A 23,588-nucleotide genomic window follows, 5' to 3' on the forward strand; every position below is an offset into this window, starting at 1 on the left:
TAGCACCCAGCCCCATTGGCAACTCCATCGTCTGCGCTTTGTCACACAGCCAACACCTGTGTGAGTGGAGTCCCACTCACAATAAGGATGATGGGCATCATTATAGGTTGGCCGGTCTGCTATTAAAGTGCCGGTATTAACATATACCAGCACTTTACTGGACTAGCTGACTATAGGTTTGCCAGTGGAACACCTGAGTAACCACCAGCTAAAAGCTGGAGGTAAGGCAGGCGCTTTACCGGCTGAAAATGCTGTAATTGCGGTAATGACGGCAAATCCCCCCATGGGACTCCATAAATGGGGATTTACACTGTCACTCTAGCACGCGTAATGCAGCAGTTATGCCGCCGGATCGAGTGACGGATATGGTAATAGCATTTGGTGGTATCCTGGCAGATTTACCGCCAGGAGACCAGCAGGGTGTACTCTCATACAGCCAGTGCCTAGAGGCACTGTGTAAGTGTTCCCACTGACTCACTTCTTTTCTGGCTGCTTTGCAGACTCTTATATGTTATTGCTTGTATACAGTAGATCAACTCGCCTCTTTTTCTTCTTCACCTCAGAGGAGAGCTGTGGGCTGAGGGGTTACATTGTCTTCTGAGCTGAAGAGTGGAACTGTGGTGATTTGTACTCTCCAGATGTTATCCTGTGCATTGTAATTCGATTGACATGTTGTCGCCTTTCTCTTGCTCTCACCTTTCTTAGCCTTCGGGAGAGTGAGATGACTGATGTCGCCTGCGCAGATCTTGCCATGTTCCTCATCAAGAATCCGTCTTTGCTCAAACTGAACCTGAACGAACTTGAACTGTACGATGAAGGCTTAATCCTGCTGTGTGGAGCGCTGAAGCACCCAGATTGCAAGCTGCGGAAGCTAGAGTGAGTAGGTCAATGTCCCGCCTGCTGTGCGGAGCGCTGAAGCACCCAGACTGCAAGCTGCGGAAGCTAGAGTGAGTAGTCGAATGTCCCGCCTGCTGTGCGGTGCGCTGAAGCAGCCAGACTGCAAGCTGCAGAAGCTAGAGTGAGTAGTCTAATATCCCGCCTGCTGTGCGGGGCGCTGAAGCACCCAGACTGCAAGCTGCGGTAGCTAGAGTGAGTAGTCTAATATCTTGCCTGCTGTGTGGAGCGCTGAAGCAGCCAGACTGCAAGCTGCGGAAGCTAGAGAGAGTAGTCCAATGTTCCTCCTGCTGTGTGGAGCGCTGAAGCAGCCAGACTGCAAGCTGCGGAAGCTAGAGTGAGTAGGTCAATGTCCCGCCTGCTGTGTGGAGTGCTGAAGCAGCCAGACTGCAAGCTGCGGAAGCTAGAGAGAGTAGTCCAATGTCCCTCCTGCTGTGTGGAGCGCTGAAGCAGCCAGACTGCAAGCTGCGGAAGCTAGAGTGAGTAGGTCAATGTCCCGCCTGCTGTGCGGAGCGCTGAAGCACCCAGACTGCAAGCTGCGGAAGCTAGAGTGAGTGGTCCAATGTCCCGCCTGCTGTGCGGAGCGCTGAAGCAGCCAGACTGCAAGCTGCGGAAGCTAGAGTGAGTGGTCCAATGTCCCGCCTGCTGTGCGGAGTGCTGAAGCACCCAGACCGCAAGCTGCGGAAACTAGAGTGAGTGGTCCAATGTCCCGCCTGCTGTGCGGAGCGCTGAAGCAGCCAGACCGCAAGCTGCGGAAACTAGAGTGATTGGTCCAATGTCCTGCCTGCTGTGCGGGGCGCTGAAGCACCCAGACCGCAAGCTGCGGAAACTTGAGTGAGTAGTCTAATGTCCTGCGTGCTGTGCGGAGCGCTGAAGCAGCCAGACTGCAAGCTGCGGAAGCTAGAGTGAGTAGTCCAATGTCCTGCCTGCTGTGCGGAGCGCTGAAGCAGCCAGACTGCAAGCTGCGGAAGCTAGAGTGAGTAGTCCAATGTCCCGCCTGCTGTGCGGAGCGCTGAAGCAGCCAGACTGCAAGCTGCAGAAGCTAGAGTGAGTAGTCTAATATCCCGCCTGCCGTGCGGGGCGCTGAAGCACCCAGACTGCAAGCTGCGGAAGCTAGAGTGAGTAGTCTAATATCCTGTCTGCTGTGCGGGGCGCTGAAGCAGCCAGACTACAAGCTGCGGAAGCTAGAGTGAGTAGTCTAATATCCTGCCTGCTGTGTGGAGCGCTGAAGCAGCCAGACTGCAAGCTGCAGAAGCTAGAGAGAGTGGTCCAATGTCCCTCCTGGTGTGTGGAGCGCTGAAGCAGCCAGACTGCAAGCTGCGGAAGCAAGAGTGAGTGGTCCAATGTCCCGCCTGCTGTGCGGAGCGCTGAAGCAGCCAGACTGCAAGCTGCGGAAGCTAGAGTGAGTGGTCCAATGTCCCGCCTGCTGTGCGGAGCGCTGAAGCAGCCAGACCGCAAGCTGCGGAAGCTAGAGTGAGTAGTCTAATGTCCCGCCTGCTGTGCGGAGCGCTGAAGCAGCCAGACCGCAAGTTGCGGAAGCTAGAGTGAGTAGTCTAATGTCCTGCCTGCTGTGCAGAGCGCTGAAGCAGCCAGACTGCAAGCTGCGGAAGCTAGAGTGAGTAGTCCAATGTCCCGCCTGCTGTGCGGAGCGCTAAAGCAGCCAGACTGCAAGCTGCGGAAGCTAGAATGAGTAGTCTAATATCCTGCCTGCTGTGCGGGGCGCTGAAGCACCCAGACTGCAAGCTGCAGGAGGCTACAGTGAGTAGTCTAATATCTTGCCTGCTGTGTGGAGCGCTGAAGCAGCCAGACTGCAAGCTGCGGAAGCTAGAGAGAGTAGTCCAATGTCCCTCCTGCTGTGTGGAGCGCTGAAGCAGCCAGACTGCAAGCTGCGGAAGCTAGAGAGAGTAGTCCAATGTCCCTCCTGCTGTGTGGAGCGCTGAAGCAGCCAAACTGCAAGCTGCGGAAGCTAGAGTGAGTAGTGCAATGTCCTGCCTCCTGTGCGGGGCGCTGAAGCAGCCAGACTACAAGCTGCGGAAGCTAGAGTGAGTAGTCTAATATCCTGCCTGCTGTGTGGAGCGCTGAAGCAGCCAGACTGCAAGCTGCAGAAGCTAGAGAGAGTGGTCCAATGTCCCTCCTGGTGTGTGGAGCGCTGAAGCAGCCAGACTGCAAGCTGCGGAAGCAAGAGTGAGTGGTCCAATGTCCCGCCTGCTGTGCGGAGCGCTGAAGCAGCCAGACTGCAAGCTGCGGAAGCTAGAGTGAGTGGTCCAATGTCCCGCCTGCTGTGCGGAGCGCTGAAGCACCCAGACCGCAAGCTGCGGAAGCTAGAGTGAGTAGTCTAATGTCCCGCCTGCTGTGCGGAGCGCTGAAGCAGCCAGACTGCAAGTTGCAGAAGCTAGAGTGAGTAGTCTAATGTCCTGCCTGCTGTGCAGAGCGCTGAAGCAGCCAGACTGCAAGCTGCGGAAGCTAGAGTGAGTAGTCCAATGTCCCGCCTGCTGTGCGGAGCGCTAAAGCAGCCAGACTGCAAGCTGCGGAAGCTAGAATGAGTAGTCTAATATCCTGCCTGCTGTGCGGGGCGCTGAAGCACCCAGACTGCAAGCTGCAGGAGGCTACAGTGAGTAGTCTAATATCTTGCCTGCTGTGTGGAGCGCTGAAGCAGCCAGACTGCAAGCTGCGGAAGCTAGAGAGAGTAGTCCAATGTCCCTCCTGCTGTGTGGAGCGCTGAAGCAGCCAGACTGCAAGCTGCGGAAGCTAGAGAGAGTAGTCCAATGTCCCTCCTGCTGTGTGGAGCGCTGAAGCAGCCAAACTGCAAGCTGCGGAAGCTAGAGTGAGTAGTGCAATGTCCTGCCTCCTGTGCGGGGCGCTGAAGCACCCCGACTGCAAGCTGCGGAAGCTAGAGTGAGTTTTCCAATGTCCCGCCTGCTGTGCGGAGCGCTGAAGCACCCAGACTGCAAGCTGCGGAAACTTGAGTGAGTAGTCCAATATCCTGCCTCCTGTGTGGGGCGCTGAAGCACCCAGACTGCAAGCTGCGGAAGCTAGAGAGAGTAGTCCAATGTCCCTCCTGCTGTGTGGAGCGCTGAAGCAGCCAGACTGCAAGCTGCGGAAGCTAGAGAGAGTAGTCCAATGTCCCTCCTGCTGTGTGGAGCGCTGAAGCAGCCAGACTGCAAGCTGCGGAAGCTAGAGAGAGTAGTCCAATGTCCCTCCTGCTGTGTGGAGCACTGAAGCAGCCAGACTGCAAGCTGCGGAAGCTAGAGTGAGTAGTGCAATGTCCCGCCTACTGTGCGGAGCGCTGAAGCACCCAGACTGCAAGCTGCGGAAACTTGAGTGAGTAGTCCAATATCCTGCCTCCTGTGCGGGGCGCTGAAGCACCCAGACTGCAAGCTGCGGAAGCTAGAGTGAGTAGTCCAATGTCCCGCCTGCTGTGCAGAGCGCTGAAGCAGCCAGACTGCAAGCTGTGGAAACTTGAGTGAGTAGTCTAATATCCTGCCTGCTGTGTGGAGCACTGAAGCAGCCAGACTGCAAGCTACCGAAGCTCGAATGAGTAGTCTAATATCCTGCCTCCTGTGCGGGGCGCTGAAGCAGCCAGACTGCAAGCTGCGGAAACTTGAGTGAGTAGTCCAATGGGCCCGCCTGCTGTGTGGAGCGCTGAAGCACCCAGACTGCAAGCTGCGGAAGCTAGAGTGAGTAGTCCAATGTCCTGCCTGCTTTGTGGAGCGCTGAAGCAGCCAGACTGCAAGCTGCGGAAACTTGAGTGAGTAGTCCAATGTCCTGCCTGCTGTGTGGAGCGCTGAAGCAGCCAGACTGCAAGCTGCGGCAGCTACAGTGAGTAGTCTAATATCCTGCCTGCTGTGTGGAGCGCTGAAGCAGCCAGACTGCAAGCTGCGGAAGCTAGAGTGAGTAGTCCAATGTCCTGCCTGCTGTGTGGAGCGCTGAAGCAGCCAGACTGCAAGCTGCGGAAACTTGAGTGAGTAGTCTAATATCCTGCCTGCTGTGCGGGGTGCTGAAGCACCCAGACAGCAAGCTGCGGCAGCTACAGTGAGTAGTCTAATATCCTGCCTGCTGTGTGGAGCGCTGAAGCAGCCAGACTGCAAGCTGCGGAAGCTAGAGAGAGTAGTCCAATGTCCCTCCTGCTGTGTGGAGCGCTGAAGCAGCCAGACTGCAAGCTGCACAAGGTAGAGAGAGTAGTCCAATGTCCCTCCTGCTGTGTGGAGCGCTGAAGCAGCCAGACTGCAAGCTGCGGAAGCTAGAGTGAGTAGTGCAATGTCCTGCCTCCTGTGCGGGGCGCTGAAGCACCCCGACTGCAAGCTGCGGAAGCTAGAGTGAGTTTTCCAATGTCCCGCCTGCTGTGCGGAGTGCTGAAGCACCCAGACTGCAAGCTGCAGAAACTTGAGTGAGTAGTCCAATATCCTGCCTCCTGTGCGGGGCGCTGAAGCACCCAGACTGCAAGCTGCGGAAGCTAGAGTGAGTAGTCTAATATCCTGCCTGCTGTGTGGAGCACTGAAGCAGCCAGACTGCAAGCTGCGGAAGCTAGGGAGAGTAGTCCAATGTCCCTCCTGCTGTGTGGAGCGCTGAAGCAGCCAGACTGCAAGCTGCGGAAGCTAGAGAGAGTAGTCCAATGTCCCTCCTGTTGTGTGGAGCGCTGAAGCAGCCAGACTGCAAGCTGCGGAAGCTAGAGTGAGTAGTGCAATGTCCTGCCTCGTGTGCAGGGTGCTGAAGCACCCCGACTGCAAGCTGCGGAAGCTAGAGTGAGTTTTCCAATGTCCCGCCTGCTGTGCGGAGTGCTGAAGCACCCAGACTGCAAGCTGCGGAAACTTGAGTGAGTAGTCCAATATCCTGCCTCCTGTGCAGGGCGCTGAAGCACCCAGACTGCAAGCTGCGGAAGCTAGAGTGAGTAGTCCAATGTCCCGCTTGCTGTGCAGAGCACTGAAGCAGCCAGACTGCAAGCTGCGGAAACTTGAGTGAGTAGTCTAATATCCTGCCTGCTGTGTGGAGCGCTGAAGCAGCCAGACTGCAAGCTACCGAAGCTCAAGTGAGTAGTCTAATATCCTGCCTCCTGTGCGGGGCGCTGAAGCAGCCAGACTGCAAGCTGCGGAAACTTGATTGAGTAGTCCAATGTCCCGCCTGCTGTGTGGAGCGCTGAAGCACCCAGACTGCAAGCTGCGGAAGCTAGAGTGAGTAGTCCAATGTCCCGCCTGCTGTGCAGAGCGCTGAAGCAGCCAGACTGCAAGCTGCAGAAGCTAGAGTGAGTAGTCCAATGTCCCGCCTGCTGTGCAAAGCGCTGAAGCAGCCAGACTGCAAACTGCCGAAGCTAGAGTGAGTAGGCCAATGTTCCGCCTCCTGTGCGGTCCACTGAAGTACCCAGAGTGCAAGCTGCGGAAGCTAGAGTGAGTAGTCCAATGTCCCGCCTGCTGTGCAGAGCACTGAAGCAGCCAGACTGAAAGCTGCAGAAGCTAGAGTGAGTAGTCCAACATCCTGCCTCCTGTGTGGAGCGCTGAAGCAGCCAGACTGCAAGCTACCGAAGCTCGAGTGAGTAGTCCAAAGTCCCGCCTGCTGTGTAGAGTGCTGAAGCAGCCAGACTGCAAGCTGCGTAAGCTAGAGTGAGTAGTCCGATGTCCCGCCTGTTGCGTAGAGCACTGAAGCAGCCAGACTGCAAGCTGCACAAGGTAGAGAGAGTAGTCCAATGTCCCTCCTGCTGTGCAGTGCACTGAAGCAGCCAGACTGCAAGCTGCACAAGGTAGAGTGAGTAGTCCAATGTCCCTCCTGCTGTGCGGTGCACTGAAGCAGCCAGACTGCAAGCTGCACCAGGTAGAAAGAGTAGTCCAATGTCCCTCCTGCTGTGCGGTGCACTGAAGCAGCCAGACTGCAAGCTGCGGAAACTGGAGTGAGTAGACCAATGTCCCGTCTGCTGTTCAGAGCGATGAAGCAGCCAGACTGCAAGCTGCAGAATCTAGAGTGAGTAGTCCAACATCCTGCCTCCTGTGCGGGGTGCTGAAGCACCCCGACTGCAAGCTGCAGAAGCTAGAGTGAGTAGTCCAATGTCCTGCCTGCTGTGTGGAGCGCTGAAGCAGCCAGACTGCAAGCTGTGCCAGCTAGAGTGAGTAGTCCAATGTCCCGCCTGCTGTGCGGAGCGCTGAAGCACCCAGACTGCAAGCTGCGGACACTAGAGTGAGTAGTCCAATGTCCCACCTGCTGTGCGGAGCGCTGAAGCACCCAGACTGCAAGCTGCGGACACTAGAGTGAGTAGTCCAATGTCCCACCTGTTGTGCGGAGCGCTGCAGCAGCCAGACTGCAAGCTGCGAAAGCTAGAGTGAGTAGTCCAATGTCCCGCCTGCTGTGTAGAGCGCTGAAGAAGCCAGACTGCAAGCTGCGGAAGCTAGAGTTAGTAGTCCAAAGTCCCGCCTGCTGTGTAGAGTGCTGAAGCAGCCAGACTGCAAGCTGCGTAAGCTAGAGTGAGTAGTCCGATGTCCCGCCTGTTGCGTAGAGCACTGAAGGAGCCAGACTGCAAGCTGCACAAGGTAGAGAGAGTAGTCCAATGTCCCTCCTGCTGTGTGGTGCACTGAAGCAGCCAGACTGCAAGCTGCACAAGGTAGAGTGAGTAGTCCAATGTCCCTCCTGCTGTGCGGTGCACTGAAGCACCCAGACTGCAAGCTGCGGAAACTAGAGTGAGTAGTCCAATGTCCCGCCTGCTGTGTGGAGCGCTGAAGCAGCCAGACTACAAGCTGCACAAGGTAGAGAGAGTAGTCCAATGTCCCTCCTGCTGTGCCGTGCACTGAAGCAGCCAGACTGCAAGCTGCGGAAACTAGAGTGAGTAGTCCAATGTCCCGCCTGCTGTGCAGAGCGATGAAGCAGCCAGACTGCAAGCTGCAGAAGCTAGAGTGAGTAGTCCAATGTCCTGCCTGCTGTGTGGAGCTCTGAAGCAGCCAGACTGCAAGCTGTGCCAGCTAGAGTGAGTAGTCCAATGTCCCGCCTGCTGTGCGGAGCGCTGAAGTACCCAGACTGCAAGCTGTGGACGCTAGAGTGAGTAGTCCAATGTCCCGCCTGCTGTGCGGAGCACTGAAGCACCCAAACTGCAAGCTGCGGAAGCTAGAGTGAGTAGTCCAATGTCCTGCCTGCTGAGCGGAGCGCTGCAGCAGCCAGACTGCAAGCTGCGAAAGCTAGAGTGAGTAGTCCAATGTCCCGCCTGCTGTGTAGAGCGCTGAAGAAGCCAGACTGCAAGCTGCGGAAGCTAGAGTTAGTAGTCCAAAGTCCCGCCTGCTGTGTAGAGTGCTGAAGCAGCCAGACTGCAAGCTGTGTAAGCTAGAGTGAGTAGTCCGATGTCCCGCCTGTTGCATAGAGCACTGAAGGAGCCAGACTGCAAGCTGCACAAGGTAGAGAGAGTAGTCCAATGTCCCTCCTGCTGTGTGGTGCACTGAAGCAGCCAGACTGCAAGCTGCACAAGGTAGAGTGAGTAGTCCAATGTCCCTCCTGCTGTGCGGTGCACTGAAGCAACCAGACTGCAAGCTGCGGAAACTAGAGTGAGTAGTCCAATGTCCCGCCTGCTGTGTGGAGCGCTGAAGCAGCCAGACTACAAGCTGCACAAGGTAGAGAGAGTAGTCCAATGTCCCTCCTGCTGTGCGGTGCACTGAAGCAGCCAGACTGCAAGCTGCGGAAACTAGAGTGAGTAGTCCAATGTCCCGCCTGCTGTGCAGAGCGATGAAGCAGCCAGACTGCAAGCTGCAGAAGCTAGAGTGAGTAGTCCAATGTCCTGCCTGCTGTGTGGAGCTCTGAAGCAGCCAGACTGCAAGCTGTGCCAGCTAGAGTGAGTAGTCCAATGTCCCGCCTGCTGTGCGGAGCGCTGAAGTACCCAGACTGCAAGCTGTGGACGCTAGAGTGAGTAGTCCAATGTCCCGCCTGCTGTGCGGAGCACTGAAGCACCCAAACTGCAAGCTGCGGAAGCTAGAGTGAGTAGTCCAATGTCCTGCCTGCTGAGCGGAGCGCTGAAGCACCCACACTGCAAGCTGTGCCAGCTAGAGTGAGTAGTCCAAAGTCCCGCCTGCTGTGCGGAGCGCTAAAGCAGCCAGACTGCAAGCTGCGGAAGCTAGAATGAGTAGTCTAATATCCTGCCTGCTGTGCGGGGCGCTGAAGCACCCAGACTGCAAGCTGCAGGAGGCTACAGTGAGTAGTCTAATATCTTGCCTGCTGTGTGGAGCGCTGAAGCAGCCAGACTGCAAGCTGCGGAAGCTAGAGAGAGTAGTCCAATGTCCCTCCTGCTGTGTGGAGCGCTGAAGCAGCCAGACTGCAAGCTGCGGAAGCTAGAGAGAGTAGTCCAATGTCCCTCCTGCTGTGTGGAGCGCTGAAGCAGGCAAACTGCAAGCTGCGGAAGCTAGAGTGAGTAGTGCAATGTCCTGCCTCCTGTGCGGGGCGCTGAAGCAGCCAGACTACAAGCTGCGGAAGCTAGAGTGAGTAGTCTAATATCCTGCCTGCTGTGTGGAGCGCTGAAGCAGCCAGACTGCAAGCTGCAGAAGCTAGAGAGAGTGGTCCAATGTCCCTCCTGGTGTGTGGAGCGCTGAAGCAGCCAGACTGCAAGCTGCGGAAGCAAGAGTGAGTGGTCCAATGTCCCGCCTGCTGTGCGGAGCGCTGAAGCAGCCAGACTGCAAGCTGCGGAAGCTAGAGTGAGTGGTCCAATGTCCCGCCTGCTGTGCGGAGCGCTGAAGCACCCAGACCGCAAGCTGCGGAAGCTAGAGTGAGTAGTCTAATGTCCCGCCTGCTGTGCGGAGCGCTGAAGCAGCCAGACTGCAAGTTGCGGAAGCTAGAGTGAGTAGTCTAATGTCCTGCCTGCTGTGCAGAGCGCTGAAGCAGCCAGACTGCAAGCTGCGGAAGCTAGAGTGAGTAGTCCAATGTCCCGCCTGCTGTGCGGAGCGCTAAAGCAGCCAGACTGCAAGCTGCGGAAGCTAGAATGAGTAGTCTAATATCCTGCCTGCTGTGCGGGGCGCTGAAGCACCCAGACTGCAAGCTGCAGGAGGCTACAGTGAGTAGTGTAATATCTTGCCTGCTGTGTGGAGCGCTGAAGCACCCCGACTGCAAGCTGCAGAAGCTAGAGTGAGTAGTCCAATGTCCTGCCTGCTGTGTGGAGCGCTGAAGCAGCCAGACTGCAAGCTGTGCCAGCTAGAGTGAGTAGTCCAATGTCCCGCCTGCTGTGCGGAGCGCTGAAGCACCCAGACTGCAAGCTGCGGACACTAGAGTGAGTAGTCCAATGTCCCACCTGCTGTGCGGAGCGCTGAAGCACCCAGACTGCAAGCTGCGGACACTAGAGTGAGTAGTCCAATGTCCCACCTGTTGTGCGGAGCGCTGCAGCAGCCAGACTGCAAGCTGCGAAAGCTAGAGTGAGTAGTCCAATGTCCCGCCTGCTGTGTAGAGCGCTGAAGAAGCCAGACTGCAAGCTGCGGAAGCTAGAGTTAGTAGTCCAAAGTCCCGCCTGCTGTGTAGAGTGCTGAAGCAGCCAGACTGCAAGCTGCGTAAGCTAGAGTGAGTAGTCCGATGTCCCGCCTGTTGCGTAGAGCACTGAAGGAGCCAGACTGCAAGCTGCACAAGGTAGAGAGAGTAGTCCAATGTCCCTCCTGCTGTGTGGTGCACTGAAGCAGCCAAACTGCAAGCTGCACAAGGTAGAGTGAGTAGTCCAATGTCCCTCCTGCTGTGCGGTGCACTGAAGCAACCAGACTGCAAGCTGCGGAAGCTAGAGTGAGTAGTCCAATGTCCCGCCTGCTGTGTGGAGCGCTGAAGCAGCCAGACTACAAGCTGCACAAGGTAGAGAGAGTAGTCCAATGTCCCTCCTGCTGTGCCGTGCACTGAAGCAGCCAGACTGCAAGCTGCGGAAACTAGAGTGAGTAGTCCAATGTCCCGCCTGCTGTGCAGAGCGATGAAGCAGCCAGACTGCAAGCTGCAGAAGCTAGAGTGAGTAGTCCAATGTCCTGCCTGCTGTGTGGAGCTCTGAAGCAGCCAGACTGCAATCTGTGCCAGCTAGAGTGAGTAGTCCAATGTCCCGCCTGCTGTGCGGAGCGCTGAAGTACCCAGACTGCAAGCTGTGGACGCTAGAGTGAGTAGTCCAATGTCCCGCCTGCTGTGCGGAGCACTGAAGCACCCAAACTGCAAGCTGCGGAAGCTAGAGTGAGTAGTCCAATGTCCTGCCTGCTGAGCGGAGCGCTGCAGCAGCCAGACTGCAAGCTGCGAAAGCTAGAGTGAGTAGTCCAATGTCCCGCCTGCTGTGTAGAGCGCTGAAGAAGCCAGACTGCAAGCTGTGGAAGCTAGAGTTAGTAGTCCAAAGTCCCGCCTGCTGTGTAGAGTGCTGAAGCAGCCAGACTGCAAGCTGCATAAGCTAGAGTGAGTAGTCCGATGTCCCGCCTGTTGCGTAGAGCACTGAAGGAGCCAGACTGCAAGCTGCACAAGGTAGCGAGAGTAGTCCAATGTCCCTCCTGCTGTGTGGTGCACTGAAGCAGCCAGACTGCAAGCTGCACAAGGTAGAGTGAGTAGTCCAATGTCCCTCCTGCTGTGCGGTGCACTGAAGCAACCAGACTGCAAGCTGCGGAAACTAGAGTGAGTAGTCCAATGTCCCGCCTGCTGTGTGGAGCGCTGAAGCAGCCAGACTACAAGCTGCACAAGGTAGAGAGAGTAGTCCAATGTCCCTCCTGCTGTGCGGTGCACTGAAGCAGCCAGACTGCAAGCTGCGGAAACTAGAGTGAGTAGTCCAATGTCCCGCCTGCTGTGCAGAGCGATGAAGCAGCCAGACTGCAAGCTGCAGAAGCTAGAGTGAGTAGTCCAATGTCCTGCCTGCTGTGTGGAGCTCTGAAGCAGCCAGACTGCAAGCTGTGCCAGCTAGAGTGAGTAGTCCAATGTCCCGCCTGCTGTGCGGAGCGCTGAAGTACCCAGACTGCAAGCTGTGGACGCTAGAGTGAGTAGTCCAATGTCCCGCCTGCTGTGCGGAGCACTGAAGCACCCAAACTGCAAGCTGCGGAAGCTAGAGTGAGTAGTCCAATGTCCTGCCTGCTGAGCGGAGCGCTGAAGCACCCACACTGCAAGCTGTGCCAGCTAGAGTGAGTAGTCCAAAGTCCCGCCTGCTGTGCGGAGCGCTAAAGCAGCCAGACTGCAAGCTGCGGAAGCTAGAATGAGTAGTCTAATATCCTGCCTGCTGTGCGGGGCGCTGAAGCACCCAGACTGCAAGCTGCAGGAGGCTACAGTGAGTAGTCTAATATCTTGCCTGCTGTGTGGAGCGCTGAAGCAGCCAGACTGCAAGCTGCGGAAGCTAGAGAGAGTAGTCCAATGTCCCTCCTGCTGTGTGGAGCGCTGAAGCAGCCAGGCTGCAAGCTGCGGAAGCTAGAGAGAGTAGTCCAATGTCCCTCCTGCTGTGGAGCGCTGAAGCAGCCAAACTGCAAGCTGCGGAAGCTAGAGTGAGTAGTGCAATGTCCTGCCTCCTGTGCGGGGCGCTGAAGCAGCCAGACTACAAGCTGCGGAAGCTAGAGTGAGTAGTCTAATATCCTGCCTGCTGTGTGGAGCGCTGAAGCAGCCAGACTGCAAGCTGCAGAAGCTAGAGAGAGTGGTCCAATGTCCCTCCTGGTGTGTGGAGCGCTGAAGCAGCCAGACTGCAAGCTGCGGAAGCAAGAGTGAGTGGTCCAATGTCCCGCCTGCTGTGCGGAGCGCTGAAGCAGCCAGACTGCAAGCTGCGGAAGCTAGAGTGAGTGGTCCAATGTCCCGCCTGCTGTGCGGAGCGCTGAAGCACCCAGACCGCAAGCTGCGGAAGCTAGAGTGAGTAGTCTAATGTCCCGCCTGCTGTGCGGAGCGCTGAAGCAGCCAGACTGCAAGTTGCGGAAGCTAGAGTGAGTAGTCTAATGTCCTGCCTGCTGTGCAGAGCGCTGAAGCAGCCAGACTGCAAGCTGCGGAAGCTAGAGTGAGTAGTCCAATGTCCCGCCTGCTGTGCGGAGCGCTAAAGCAGCCAGACTGCAAGCTGCGGAAGCTAGAATGAGTAGTCTAATATCCTGCCTGCTGTGCGGGGCGCTGAAGCACCCAGACTGCAAGCTGCAGGAGGCTACAGTGAGTAGTCTAATATCTTGCCTGCTGTGTGGAGCGCTGAAGCAGCCAGACTGCAAGCTGCGGAAGCTAGAGAGAGTAGTCCAATGTCCCTCCTGCTGTGTGGAGCGCTGAAGCAGCCAGACTGCAAGCTGCGGAAGCTAGAGACAGTAGTCCAATGTCCCTCCTGCTGTGTGGAGCGCTGAAGCAGCCAAACTGCAAGCTGCGGAAGCTAGAGTGAGTAGTGCAATGTCCTGCCGCCTGTGCGGGGCGCTGAAGCACCCCGACTGCAAGCTGCGGAAGCTAGAGTGAGTTTTCCAATGTCCCGCCTGCTGTGCGGAGCGCTGAAGCACCCAGACTGCAAGCTGCGGAAACTTGAGTGAGTAGTCCAATATCCTGCCTCCTGTGTGGGGCGCTGAAGCACCCAGACTGCAAGCTGCGGAAGCTAGAGAGAGTAGTCCAATGTCCCTCCTGCTGTGTGGAGCGCTGAAGCAGCCAGACTGCAAGCTGCGGAAGCTAGAGAGAGTAGTCCAATGTCCCTCCTGCTGTGTGGAGCGCTGAAGCAGCCAGACTGCAAGCTGCGGAAGCTAGAGAGAGTAGTCCAATGTCCCTCCTGCTGTGTGGAGCGCTGAAGCAGCCAGACTGCAAGCTGCGGAAGCTAGAGTGAGTAGTGCAATGTCCCGCCTACTGTGCGGAGCGCTGAAGCACCCAGACTGCAAGCTGCGGAAACTTGAGTGAGTAGTCCAATATCCTGCCTCCTGTGCGGGGCGCTGAAGCACCCAGACTGCAAGCTGCGGAAGCTAGAGTGAGTAGTCCAATGTCCCGCCTGCTGTGCAGAGCGCTGAAGCAGCCAGACTGCAAGCTGCGGAAACTTGAGTGAGTAGTCTAATATCCTGCCTGCTGTGTGGAGCACTGAAGCAGCCAGACTGCAAGCTACCGAAGCTCGAATGAGTAGTCTAATATCCTGCCTCCTGTGCGGGGCGCTGAAGCAGCCAGACTGCAAGCTGCGGAAACTTGAGTGAGTAGTCCAATGGGCCCGCCTGCTGTGTGGAGCGCTGAAGCACCCAGACTGCAAGCTGCGGAAGCTAGAGTGAGTAGTCCAATGTCCTGCCTGCTGTGTGGAGCGCTGAAGCAGCCAGACTGCAAGCTGCGGAAACTTGAGTGAGTAGTCCAATGTCCTGCCTGCTGTGTGGAGCGCTGAAGCAGCCAGACTGCAAGCTGCGGCAGCTACAGTGAGTAGTCTAATATCCTGCCTGCTGTGTGGAGCGCTGAAGCAGCCAGACTGCAAGCTGCGGAAGCTAGAGTGAGTAGTCCAATGTCCTGCCTGCTGTGTGGAGCGCTGAAGCAGCCAGACTGCAAGCTGCGGAAACTTGAGTGAGTAGTCTAATATCCTGCCTGCTGTGCGGGGTGCTGAAGCACCCAGACAGCAAGCTGCGGCAGCTACAGTGAGTAGTCTAATATCCTGCCTGCTGTGTGGAGTGCTGAAGCAGCCAGACTGCAAGCTGCGGAAGCTAGAGAGAGTAGTCCAATGTCCCTCCTGCTGTGTGGAGCGCTGAAGCAGCCAGACTGCAAGCTGCACAAGGTAGAGTGAGTTTTCCAATGTCCCGCCTGCTGTGTGGAGCGCTGAAGCACCCAGACTGCAAGCTGCGGAAACTTGAGTGAGTAGTCCAATATCCTGCCTCCTGTGTGGGGCGCTGAAGCACCCAGACTGCAAGCTGCGGAAGCTAGAGAGAGTAGTCCAATGTCCCTCCTGCTGTGTGGAGTGCTGAAGCAGCCAGACTGCAAGCTGCGGAAGCTAGAGAGAGTAGTCCAATGTCCCTCCTGCTGTGTGGAGCGCTGAAGCAGCCAGACTGCAAGCTGCGGAAGCTAGAGAGAGTAGTCCAATGTCCCTCCTGCTGTGTGGAGCGCTGAAGCAGCCAGACTGCAAGCTGCGGAAGCTAGAGTGAGTAGTGCAATGTCCCGCCTACTGTGCGGAGCGCTGAAGCACCCAGACTGCAAGCTGCGGAAACTTGAGTGAGTAGTCCAATATCCTGCCTCCTGTGCGGGGCGCTGAAGCACCCAGACTGCAAGCTGCGGAAGCTAGAGTGAGTAGTCCAATGTCCCGCCTGCTGTGCAGAGCGCTGAAGCAGCCAGACTGCAAGCTGCGGAAACTTGAGTGAGTAGTCCAATGGGCCCGCCTGCTGTGTGGAGCGCTGAAGCACCCAGACTGCAAGCTGCGGAAGCTAGAGTGAGTAGTCCAATGTCCTGCCTGCTGTGTGGAGCGCTGAAGCAGCCAGACTGCAAGCTGCGGAAACTTGAGTGAGTAGTCCAATGTCCTGCCTGCTGTGTGGAGCGCTGAAGCAGCCAGACTGCAAGCTGCGGCAGCTACAGTGAGTAGTCTAATATCCTGCCTGCTGTGTGGAGCGCTGAAGCAGCCAGACTGCAAGCTGCGGAAGCTAGAGTGAGTAGTCCAATGTCCTGCCTGCTGTGTGGAGCGCTGAAGCAGCCAGACTGCAAGCTGCGGAAACTTGAGTGAGTAGTCTAATATCCTGCCTGCTGTGCGGGGTGCTGAAGCACCCAGACAGCAAGCTGCGGCAGCTACAGTGAGTAGTCTAATATCCTGCCTGCTGTGTGGAGCGCTGAAGCAGCCAGACTGCAAGCTGCGGAAGCTAGAGAGAGTAGTCCAATGTCCCTCCTGCTGTGTGGAGCGCTGAAGCAGCCAGACTGCAAGCTGCACAAGGTAGAGAGAGTAGTCCAATGTCCCTCCTGCTGTGTGGAGCGCTGAAGCAGCCAGACTGCAAGCTGCGGAAGCTAGAGTGAGTAGTGCAATGTCCTGCCTCCTGTGCGGGGCGCTGAAGCACCCCGACTGCAAGCTGCGGAAGCTAGAGTGAGTTTTCCAATGTCCCGCCTGCTGTGCGGAGTGCTGAAGCACCCAGACTGCAAGCTGCAGAAACTTGAGTGAGTAGTCCAATATCCTGCCTCCTGTGCGGGGCGCTGAAGCACCCAGACTGCAAGCTGCGGAAGCTAGAGTGAGTAGTCTAATATCCTGCCTGCTGTGTGGAGCACTGAAGCAGCCAGACTGCAAGCTGCGGAAGCGAGGGAGAGTAGTCCAATGTCCCTCCTGCTGTGTGGAGCGCTGAAGCAGCCAGACTGCAAGCTGCGGAAGCTAGAGAGAGTAGTCCAATGTCCCTCCTGTTGTGTGGAGCGCTGAAGCAGCCAGACTGCAAGCTGCGGAAGCTAGAGTGAGTAGTGCAATGTCCTGCCTCGTGTGCAGGGTGCTGAAGCACCCCGACTGCAAGCTGCGGAAGCTAGAGTGAGTTTTCCAATGTCCCGCCTGCTGTGCGGAGTGCTGAAGCACCCAGACTGCAAGCTGCGGAAACTTGAGTGAGTAGTCCAATATCCTGCCTCCTGTGCGGGGCGCTGAAGCACCCAGACTGCAAGCTGCGGAAGCTAGAGTGAGTAGTCCAATGTCCCGCCTGCTGTGCAGAGCACTGAAGCAGCCAGACTGCAAGCTGCGGAAACTTGAGTGAGTAGTCTAATATCCTGCCTGCTGTGTGGAGCGCTGAAGCAGCCAGACTGCAAGCTACCGAAGCTCAAGTGAGTAGTCTAATATCCTGCCTCCTGTGCGGGGCGCTGAAGCAGCCAGACTGCAAGCTGCGGAAACTTGATTGAGTAGTCCAATGTCCCGCCTGCTGTGTGGAGCGCTGAAGCACCCAGACTGCAAGCTGCGGAAGCTAGAGTGAGTAGTCCAATGTCCAGCCTGCTGTGCAGAGCGCTGAAGCAGCCAGACTGCAAGCTGCAGAAGCTAGAGTGAGTAGTCCAATGTCCCGCCTGCTGTGCGAAGCGCTGAAGCAGCCAGACTGCAAACTGCCGAAGCTAGAGTGAGTAGGCCAATGTTCCGCCTCCTGTGCGGTCCACTGAAGTACCCAGAGTGCAAGCTGCGGAAGCTAGAGTGAGTAGTCCAATGTCCCGCCTGCTGTGCAGAGCACTGAAGCAGCCAGACTGAAAGCTGCAGAAGCTAGAGTGAGTAGTCCAACATCCTGCCTCCTGTGTGGAGCGCTGAAGCAGCCAGACTGCAAGCTACCGAAGCTCGAGTGAGTAGTCCAAAGTCCCGCCTGCTGTGTAGAGTGCTGAAGCAGCCAGACTGCAAGCTGCGTAAGCTAGAGTGAGTAGTCCGATGTCCCGCCTGTTGCGTAGAGCACTGAAGCAGCCAGACTGCAAGCTGCACAAGGTAGATAGAGTAGTCCAATGTCCCTCCTGCTGTGCGGTGCACTGAAGCAGCCAGACTGCAAGCTGCACAAGGTAGAGTGAGTAGTCCAATGTCCCGCCTGCTGTGTGGAGCGCTGAAGCAGCCAGACTACAAGCTGCACAAGGTAGAGAGAGTAGTCCAATGTCCCTCCTGCTGTGCGGTGCACTGAAGCAGCCAGACTGCAAGCTGCGGAAACTGGAGTGAGTAGACCAATGTCCCGTCTGCTGTTCAGAGCGATGAAGCAGCCAGACTGCAAGCTGCAGAATCTAGAGTGAGTAGTCCAACATCCTGCCTCCTGTGCGGGGTGCTGAAGCACCCCGACTGCAAGCTGCAGAAGCTAGAGTGAGTAGTCCAATGTCCTGCCTGCTGTGTGGAGCGCTGAAGCAGCCAGACTGCAAGCTGTGCCAGCTAGAGTGAGTAGTCCAATGTCCCGCCTGCTGTGCGGAGCGCTGAAGCACCCAGACTGCAAGCTGCGGACACTAGAGTGAGTAGTCCAATGTCCCACCTGCTGTGCGGAGCGCTGAAGCACCCAGACGGCAAGCTGCGGACACTAGAGTGAGTAGTCCAATGTCCCACCTGCTGTGCGGAGCGCTGCAGCAGCCAGACTGCAAGCTGCGAAAGCTAGAGTGAGTAGTCCAATGTCCCGCCTGCTGTGTAGAGTGCTGAAGCAGCCAGACTGCAAGCTGCGTAAGCTAGAGTGAGTAGTCCGATGTCCCGCCTGTTGCGTAGAGCACTGAAGGAGCCAGACTGCAAGCTGCACAAGGTAGAGAGAGTAGTCCAATGTCCCTCCTGCTGTGTGGTGCACTGAAGCAGCCAGACTGCAAGCTGCACAAGGTAGAGTGAGTAGTCCAATGTCCCTCCTGCTGTGCGGTGCACTGAAGCAACCAGACTGCAAGCTGCGGAAACTAGAGTGAGTAGTCCAATGTCCCGCCTGCTGTGTAGAGCGCTGAAGAAGCTAGACTGCAAGCTGCGGAAGCTAGAGTTAGTAGTCCAAAGTCCTGCCTGCTGTGTAGAGTGCTGAAGCAGCCAGACTGCAAGCTGCGTAAGCTAGAGTGAGTAGTCCGATGTCCCGCCTGTTGCGTAGAGCACTGAAGGAGCCAGACTGCAAGCTGCACAAGGTAGAGAGAGTAGTCCAATGTCCCTCCTGCTGTGTGGTGCACTGAAGCAGCCAGACTGCAAGCTGCACAAGGTAGAGTGAGTAGTCCAATGTCCCTCCTGCTGTGCGGTGCACTGAAGCAACCAGACTGCAAGCTGCGGAAACTAGAGTGAGTAGTCCAATGTCCCGCCTGCTGTGTGGAGCGCTGAAGCAGCCAGACTACAAGCTGCACAAGGTAGAGAGAGTAGTCCAATGTCCCTCCTGCTGTGCGGTGCACTGAAGCAGCCAGACTGCAAGCTGCGGAAACTAGAGTGAGTAGTCCAATGTCCCGCCTGCTGTGCAGAGCGATGAAGCAGCCAGACTGCAAGCTGCAGAAGCTAGAGTGAGTAGTCCAATGTCCTGCCTGCTTTGTGGAGCTCTGAAGCAGCCAGACTGCAAGCTGTGCCAGCTAGAGTGAGTAGTCCAATGTCCCGCCTGCTGTGCGGAGCGCTGAAGTACCCAGACTGCAAGCTGTGGACGCTAGAGTGAGTAGTCCAATGTCCCGCCTGCTGTGCGGAGCACTGAAGCACCCAAACTGCAAGCTGCGGAAGCTAGAGTGAGTAGTCCAATGTCCTGCCTGCTGAGCGGAGCGCTGAAGCACCCACACTGCAAGCTGTGCCAGCTAGAGTGAGTAGTCCAAAGTCCCGCCTGCTGTGCGGAGCGCTGACGCAGCCAGACTGCAAGCTGCAGAATCTAGAGGGAGTAGTCCAACATCCTGCCTCCTGTATGGGGTGCTGAAGCACCCCGACTGCAAGCTGCAGAAGCTAGAGTGAGTAGTCCAATGTCCCGCCTGCTTTGTGGAGCGCTGAAGCACCCAGACTGCAAGCTGCGGAAGCTAGAGTGAGAAGTCCAATGTCCCTCCTGCTGTGTGGAGCGCTGAAGCAGCCAGACTGCAAGCTGCGGAAGCTAGAGAGAGTAGTCCAATGTCCCTCCTGCTGTGTGGAGCGCTGAAGCAGCCAGACTGCAAGCTGCGGAAGCTAGAGAGAGTAGTCCAATGTCCCTCCTGTTGTGTGGAGCGCTGAAGCAGCCAGACTGCAAGCTGCGGAAGCTAGAGTGAGTAGTGCAATGTCCTGCCTCGTGTGCAGGGTGCTGAAGCACCCCGACTGAAAGCTGCGGAAGCTAGAGTGAGTTTTCCAATGTCCCGCCTGCTGTGCGGAGTGCTGAAGCACCCAGACTGCAAGCTGCGGAAACTTGAGTGAGTAGTCCAATATCCTGCCTCCTGTGCGGGGCGCTGAAGCACACAGACTGCAAGCTGCGGAAGCTAGAGTGAGTAGTCCAATGTCCCGCCTGCTGTGCAGAGCACTGAAGCAGCCAGACTGCAAGCTGCGGAAACTTGAGTGAGTAGTCTAATATCCTGCCTGCTGTGTGGAGCGCTGAAGCAGCCAGACTGCAAGCTACCGAAGCTCAAGTGAGTAGTCTAATATCCTGCCTCCTGTGCGGGGCGCTGAAGCAGCCAGACTGCAAGCTGCGGAAACTTGATTGAGTAGTCCAATGTCCCGCCTGCTGTGTGGAGCGCTGAAGCACCCAGACTGCAAGCTGCGGAAGCTAGAGTGAGTAGTCCAATGTCCCGCCTGCTGTGCAGAGCGCTGAAGCAGCCAGACTGCAAGCTGCAGAAGCTAGAGTGAGTAGTCCAATGTCCCGCCTGCTGTGCGAAGCGCTGAAGCAGCCAGACTTCAAACTGCCGAAGCTAGAGTGAGTAGGCCAATGTTCCGCCTCCTGTGCGGTCCACTGAAGTACCCAGAGTGCAAGCTGCGGAAGCTAGAGTGAGTAGTCCAATGTCCCGCCTGCTGTTCAGAGCACTGAAGCAGCCAGACTGAAAGCTGCAGAAGCTAGAGGGAGTAGTCCAACATCCTGCCTCCTGTGTGGAGCGCTGAAGCAGCCAGACTGCAAGCTACCGAAGCTCGAGTGAGTAGTCCAAAGTCCCGCCTGCTGTGTAGAGTGCTGAAGCAGCCAGACTGCAAGCTGCATAAGCTAGAGTGAGTAGTCCGATGTCCCGCCTGTTGCGTAGAGCACTGAAGCAGCCAGACTGCAAGCTGCACAAGGTAGAGAGAGTAGTCCAATGTCCCTCCTGCTGTGCAGTGCACTGAAGCAGCCAGACTGCAAGCTGCACAAGGTAGAATGAGTAGTCCAATGTCCCTCCTGCTGTGCGGTGCACTGAAGCAGCCAGACTGCAAGCTGCACCAGGTAGAGAGAGTAGTCCAATGTCCCTCCTGCTGTGCGGTGCACTGAAGCAGCCAGACTGCAAGCTGCGGAAACTGGAGTGAGTAGACCAATGTCCCGTCTGCTGTTCAGAGCGATGAAGCAGCCAGACTGCAAGCTGCAGAATCTAGAGTGAGTAGTCCAACATCCTGCCTCCTGTGCGGGGTGCTGAAGCACCCCGACTGCAAGCTGCAGAAGCTAGAGTGAGTAGTCCAATGTCCTGCCTGCTGTGTGGAGCGCTGAAGCAGCCAGACTGCAAGCTGTGCCAGCTAGAGTGAGTAGTCCAATGTCCCGCCTGCTGTGCGGAGCGCTGAAGCACCCAGACTGCAAGCTGCGGACACTAGAGTGAGTAGTCCAATGTCCCACCTGCTGTGTGGAGCGCTGAAGCACCCAGACTGCAAGCTGCGGACACTAGAGTGAGTAGTCCAATGTCCCACCTGCTGTGCGGAGCGCTGCAGCAGCCAGACTGCAAGCTGCGGAAGCTAGAGTTAGTAGTCCAAAGTCCCGCCTGCTGTGTAGAGTGCTGAAGCAGCCAGACTGCAAGCTGCGTAAGCTAGAGTGAGTAGTCCGATGTCCCGCCTGTTGCGTAGAGCACTGAAGGAGCCAGACTGCAAGCTGCACAAGGTAGAGAGAGTAGTCCAATGTCCCTCCTGCTGTGTGGTGCACTGAAGCAGCCAGACTGCAAGCTGCACAAGGTAGAGTGAGTAGTCCAATGTCCCTCCTGCTGTGCGGTGCACTGAAGCAACCAGACTGCAAGCTGCGGAAACTAGAGTGAGTAGTCCAATGTCCCGCCTGCTGTGTGGAGCGCTGAAGCAGCCAGACTACAAGCTGCACAAGGTAGAGAGAGTAGTCCAATGTCCCTCCTGCTGTGCGGTGCACTGAAGCAGCCAGACTGCAAGCTGCGGAAACTAGAGTGAGTAGTCCAATGTCCCGCCTGCTGTGCAGAGCGATGAAGCAGCCAGACTGCAAGCTGCAGAAGCTAGAGTGAGTAGTCCAATGTCCTGCCTGCTGTGTGGAGCTCTGAAGCAGCCAGACTGCAAGCTGTGCCAGCTAGAGTGAGTAGTCCAATGTCCCGCCTGCTGTGCGGAGCGCTGAAGTACCCAGACTGCAAGCTGTGGACGCTAGAGTGAGTAGTCCAATGTCCCGCCTGCTGTGCGGAGCACTGAAGCACCCAAACTGCAAGCTGCGGAAGCTAGAGTGAGTAGTCCAATGTCCTGCCTGCTGAGCGGAGCGCTGAAGCACCCACACTGCAAGCTGTGCCAGCTAGAGTGAGTAGTCCAAAGTCCCGCCTGCTGTGCGGAGCGCTGACGCAGCCAGACTGCAAGCTGCAGAATCTAGAGGGAGTAGTCCAACATCCTGCCTCCTGTATGGGGTGCTGAAGCACCCCGACTGCAAGCTGCAGAAGCTAGAGTGAGTAGTCCAATGTCCTGCCTGCTGTGTGGAGCGCTGAAGCAGCCAGATTGCAAGCTGTGCCCGCTAGAGTGAGTAGTCCAATGTCCCGCCTGCTGTGCGGAGCGCTGAAGCACCCAGACTGCAAGCTGCGGACGCTAGAGTGACTAGTCCAATGTCCCGCCTGCTGTGCGGAGCGCTGAAGCAGCCAGACTGCAAGCTGCGGAAGCTAGAGTGAGTAGTCCAATGTCCCGCCTGCTTTGTGGAGCGCTGAAGCACCCAGGCTGCAAGCTGCGGAAGCTAGAGTGAGAAGTCCAATGTCCCTCCTGCTGTGCGGTGCACTGAAGCAGCCAGACTGCAAGCTGCGGAAACTAGAGTGAGTAGTCCAATGTCCCGCCTGCTGTGTGGAGCGCTGAAGCAGCCAGACTGCAAGTTGTGCCAGCTAGAGTGAGTAGTCCAATGTCCCGCCTGCTTTGTGGAGCGCTGAAGCAGCCAGACTGCAAGTTGTGCCAGCTAGAGTGAGTAGTCCAATGTCCCGCCTGCTGTGCAGAGCGCTGAAGCACCCAGACTGCAATCTGCGGTAGCTAGAGTGAGTAGTCCAATGTTCCACCTGCTGTGAGCAGCAGAGGTCTCTTATTTTCATAAAGGATTTGAGCCTGGCCTGCGAAGATCACATGGGGGGAGTTAACATTTCTATTAACATTTTAATACAATCAAGTGCAGACACCTACTTATCCCTTTATCATTTCCTTCAGTGTTTTATGAGAGAGGAGGAAGCAGTGGTGGTTCCAGAACAAAGATAAGACAATTGCTTAGACTGAGCCTTTTTATGTGACGCTTTATGGGCTTCTGATGCAATGATTGAGTTTTGCTGGCAGCCCGCCAGCCTTTTGGGTTTCACCATTTAGATGTTAGTAATGCTGATATCCCTCTCTTCCTCTGCTGTGATTACTGCACGCACACTGTGGTCATGCAGTCCTGCTACAACTGCTGCACCAGCTGTGTCTGGAATCAAGAACTGGTAGTGGTCAAAGCCTCTATGGATGATCCAGGAAACTTAGCATTTAATCTAATTTTGGGTTTTTTAACTGGATTGTAACTGTTTTTGTTTGTTAATTGTAGTAATTGCTTTTGTGTTTGGGCCTCTTGTAGTTAGTGTTGCGTTTCCCTAGCTTGTACACATTATTAAACCCTGAATAATGGCTGAAAGGAAACGCCATGTCTTATATCTGGATGTTAGTGATTCAGTCTTGCACCCAATAGGCCATTAAACCCATCTGGGTAGAAATCACTGGCACACTTATTGAATGCGAGAGGCTGGTTAACAGACATGACTTTCCTACAGAATCCATTTGCAAAGGTTCTGATTCACCCATGTCCTCCATCCACCACTCAGGCTCCGCAGATGCTCCTCTGCGGATTTGTACTGCCCCCGGTAGGCCCCTTTTTAGCAAGGCTGTTTTTGTTGGAAGCAGAGAGCATGGCATCTTAGCAAGATGATACCTTTACAAGACTGAATGAACTTCGGGCAGGAATTCTGTCTATCAAAGTCCACCAGCATTGGGCGGCTTCAGTACAACCTCCACTTATAGGGAAGAGTCGTAACCATATGTGAAAGGTAACCATAATAATACAATTCTTAATATTTGAAGTTTCATATAGCACTGTAAAATCCCTTTTTCGGAGTGTTGCTGACAGGTGTTACTAATT

The 23,588-nt window shown here is 56.2% G+C and overlaps 1 protein-coding gene across 1 annotated transcript in view; it reads left to right on the top strand.

Annotated features, from left to right (window-relative positions):
* LOC138452928 (NACHT, LRR and PYD domains-containing protein 12-like) overlaps window positions 1-23,588 on the top strand; it is a 716,497-nt gene that overhangs the window by 609,275 nt on the left and 83,634 nt on the right. The window contains exon 11 of the mRNA XM_069605289.1: window positions 706-876. Coding sequence (XP_069461390.1) covers window positions 706-876 — 171 coding nt within the window. The remainder of the gene's footprint in view (window positions 1-705; window positions 877-23,588) is intronic.

The sequence above is a fragment of the Ambystoma mexicanum genome, chromosome 4p (assembly GCF_040938575.1).
Source record: "Ambystoma mexicanum isolate Mex_15411 chromosome 4p, UKY_AmexF1_1, whole genome shotgun sequence".
Lineage (NCBI taxonomy): Eukaryota > Metazoa > Chordata > Amphibia > Caudata > Ambystomatidae > Ambystoma > Ambystoma mexicanum.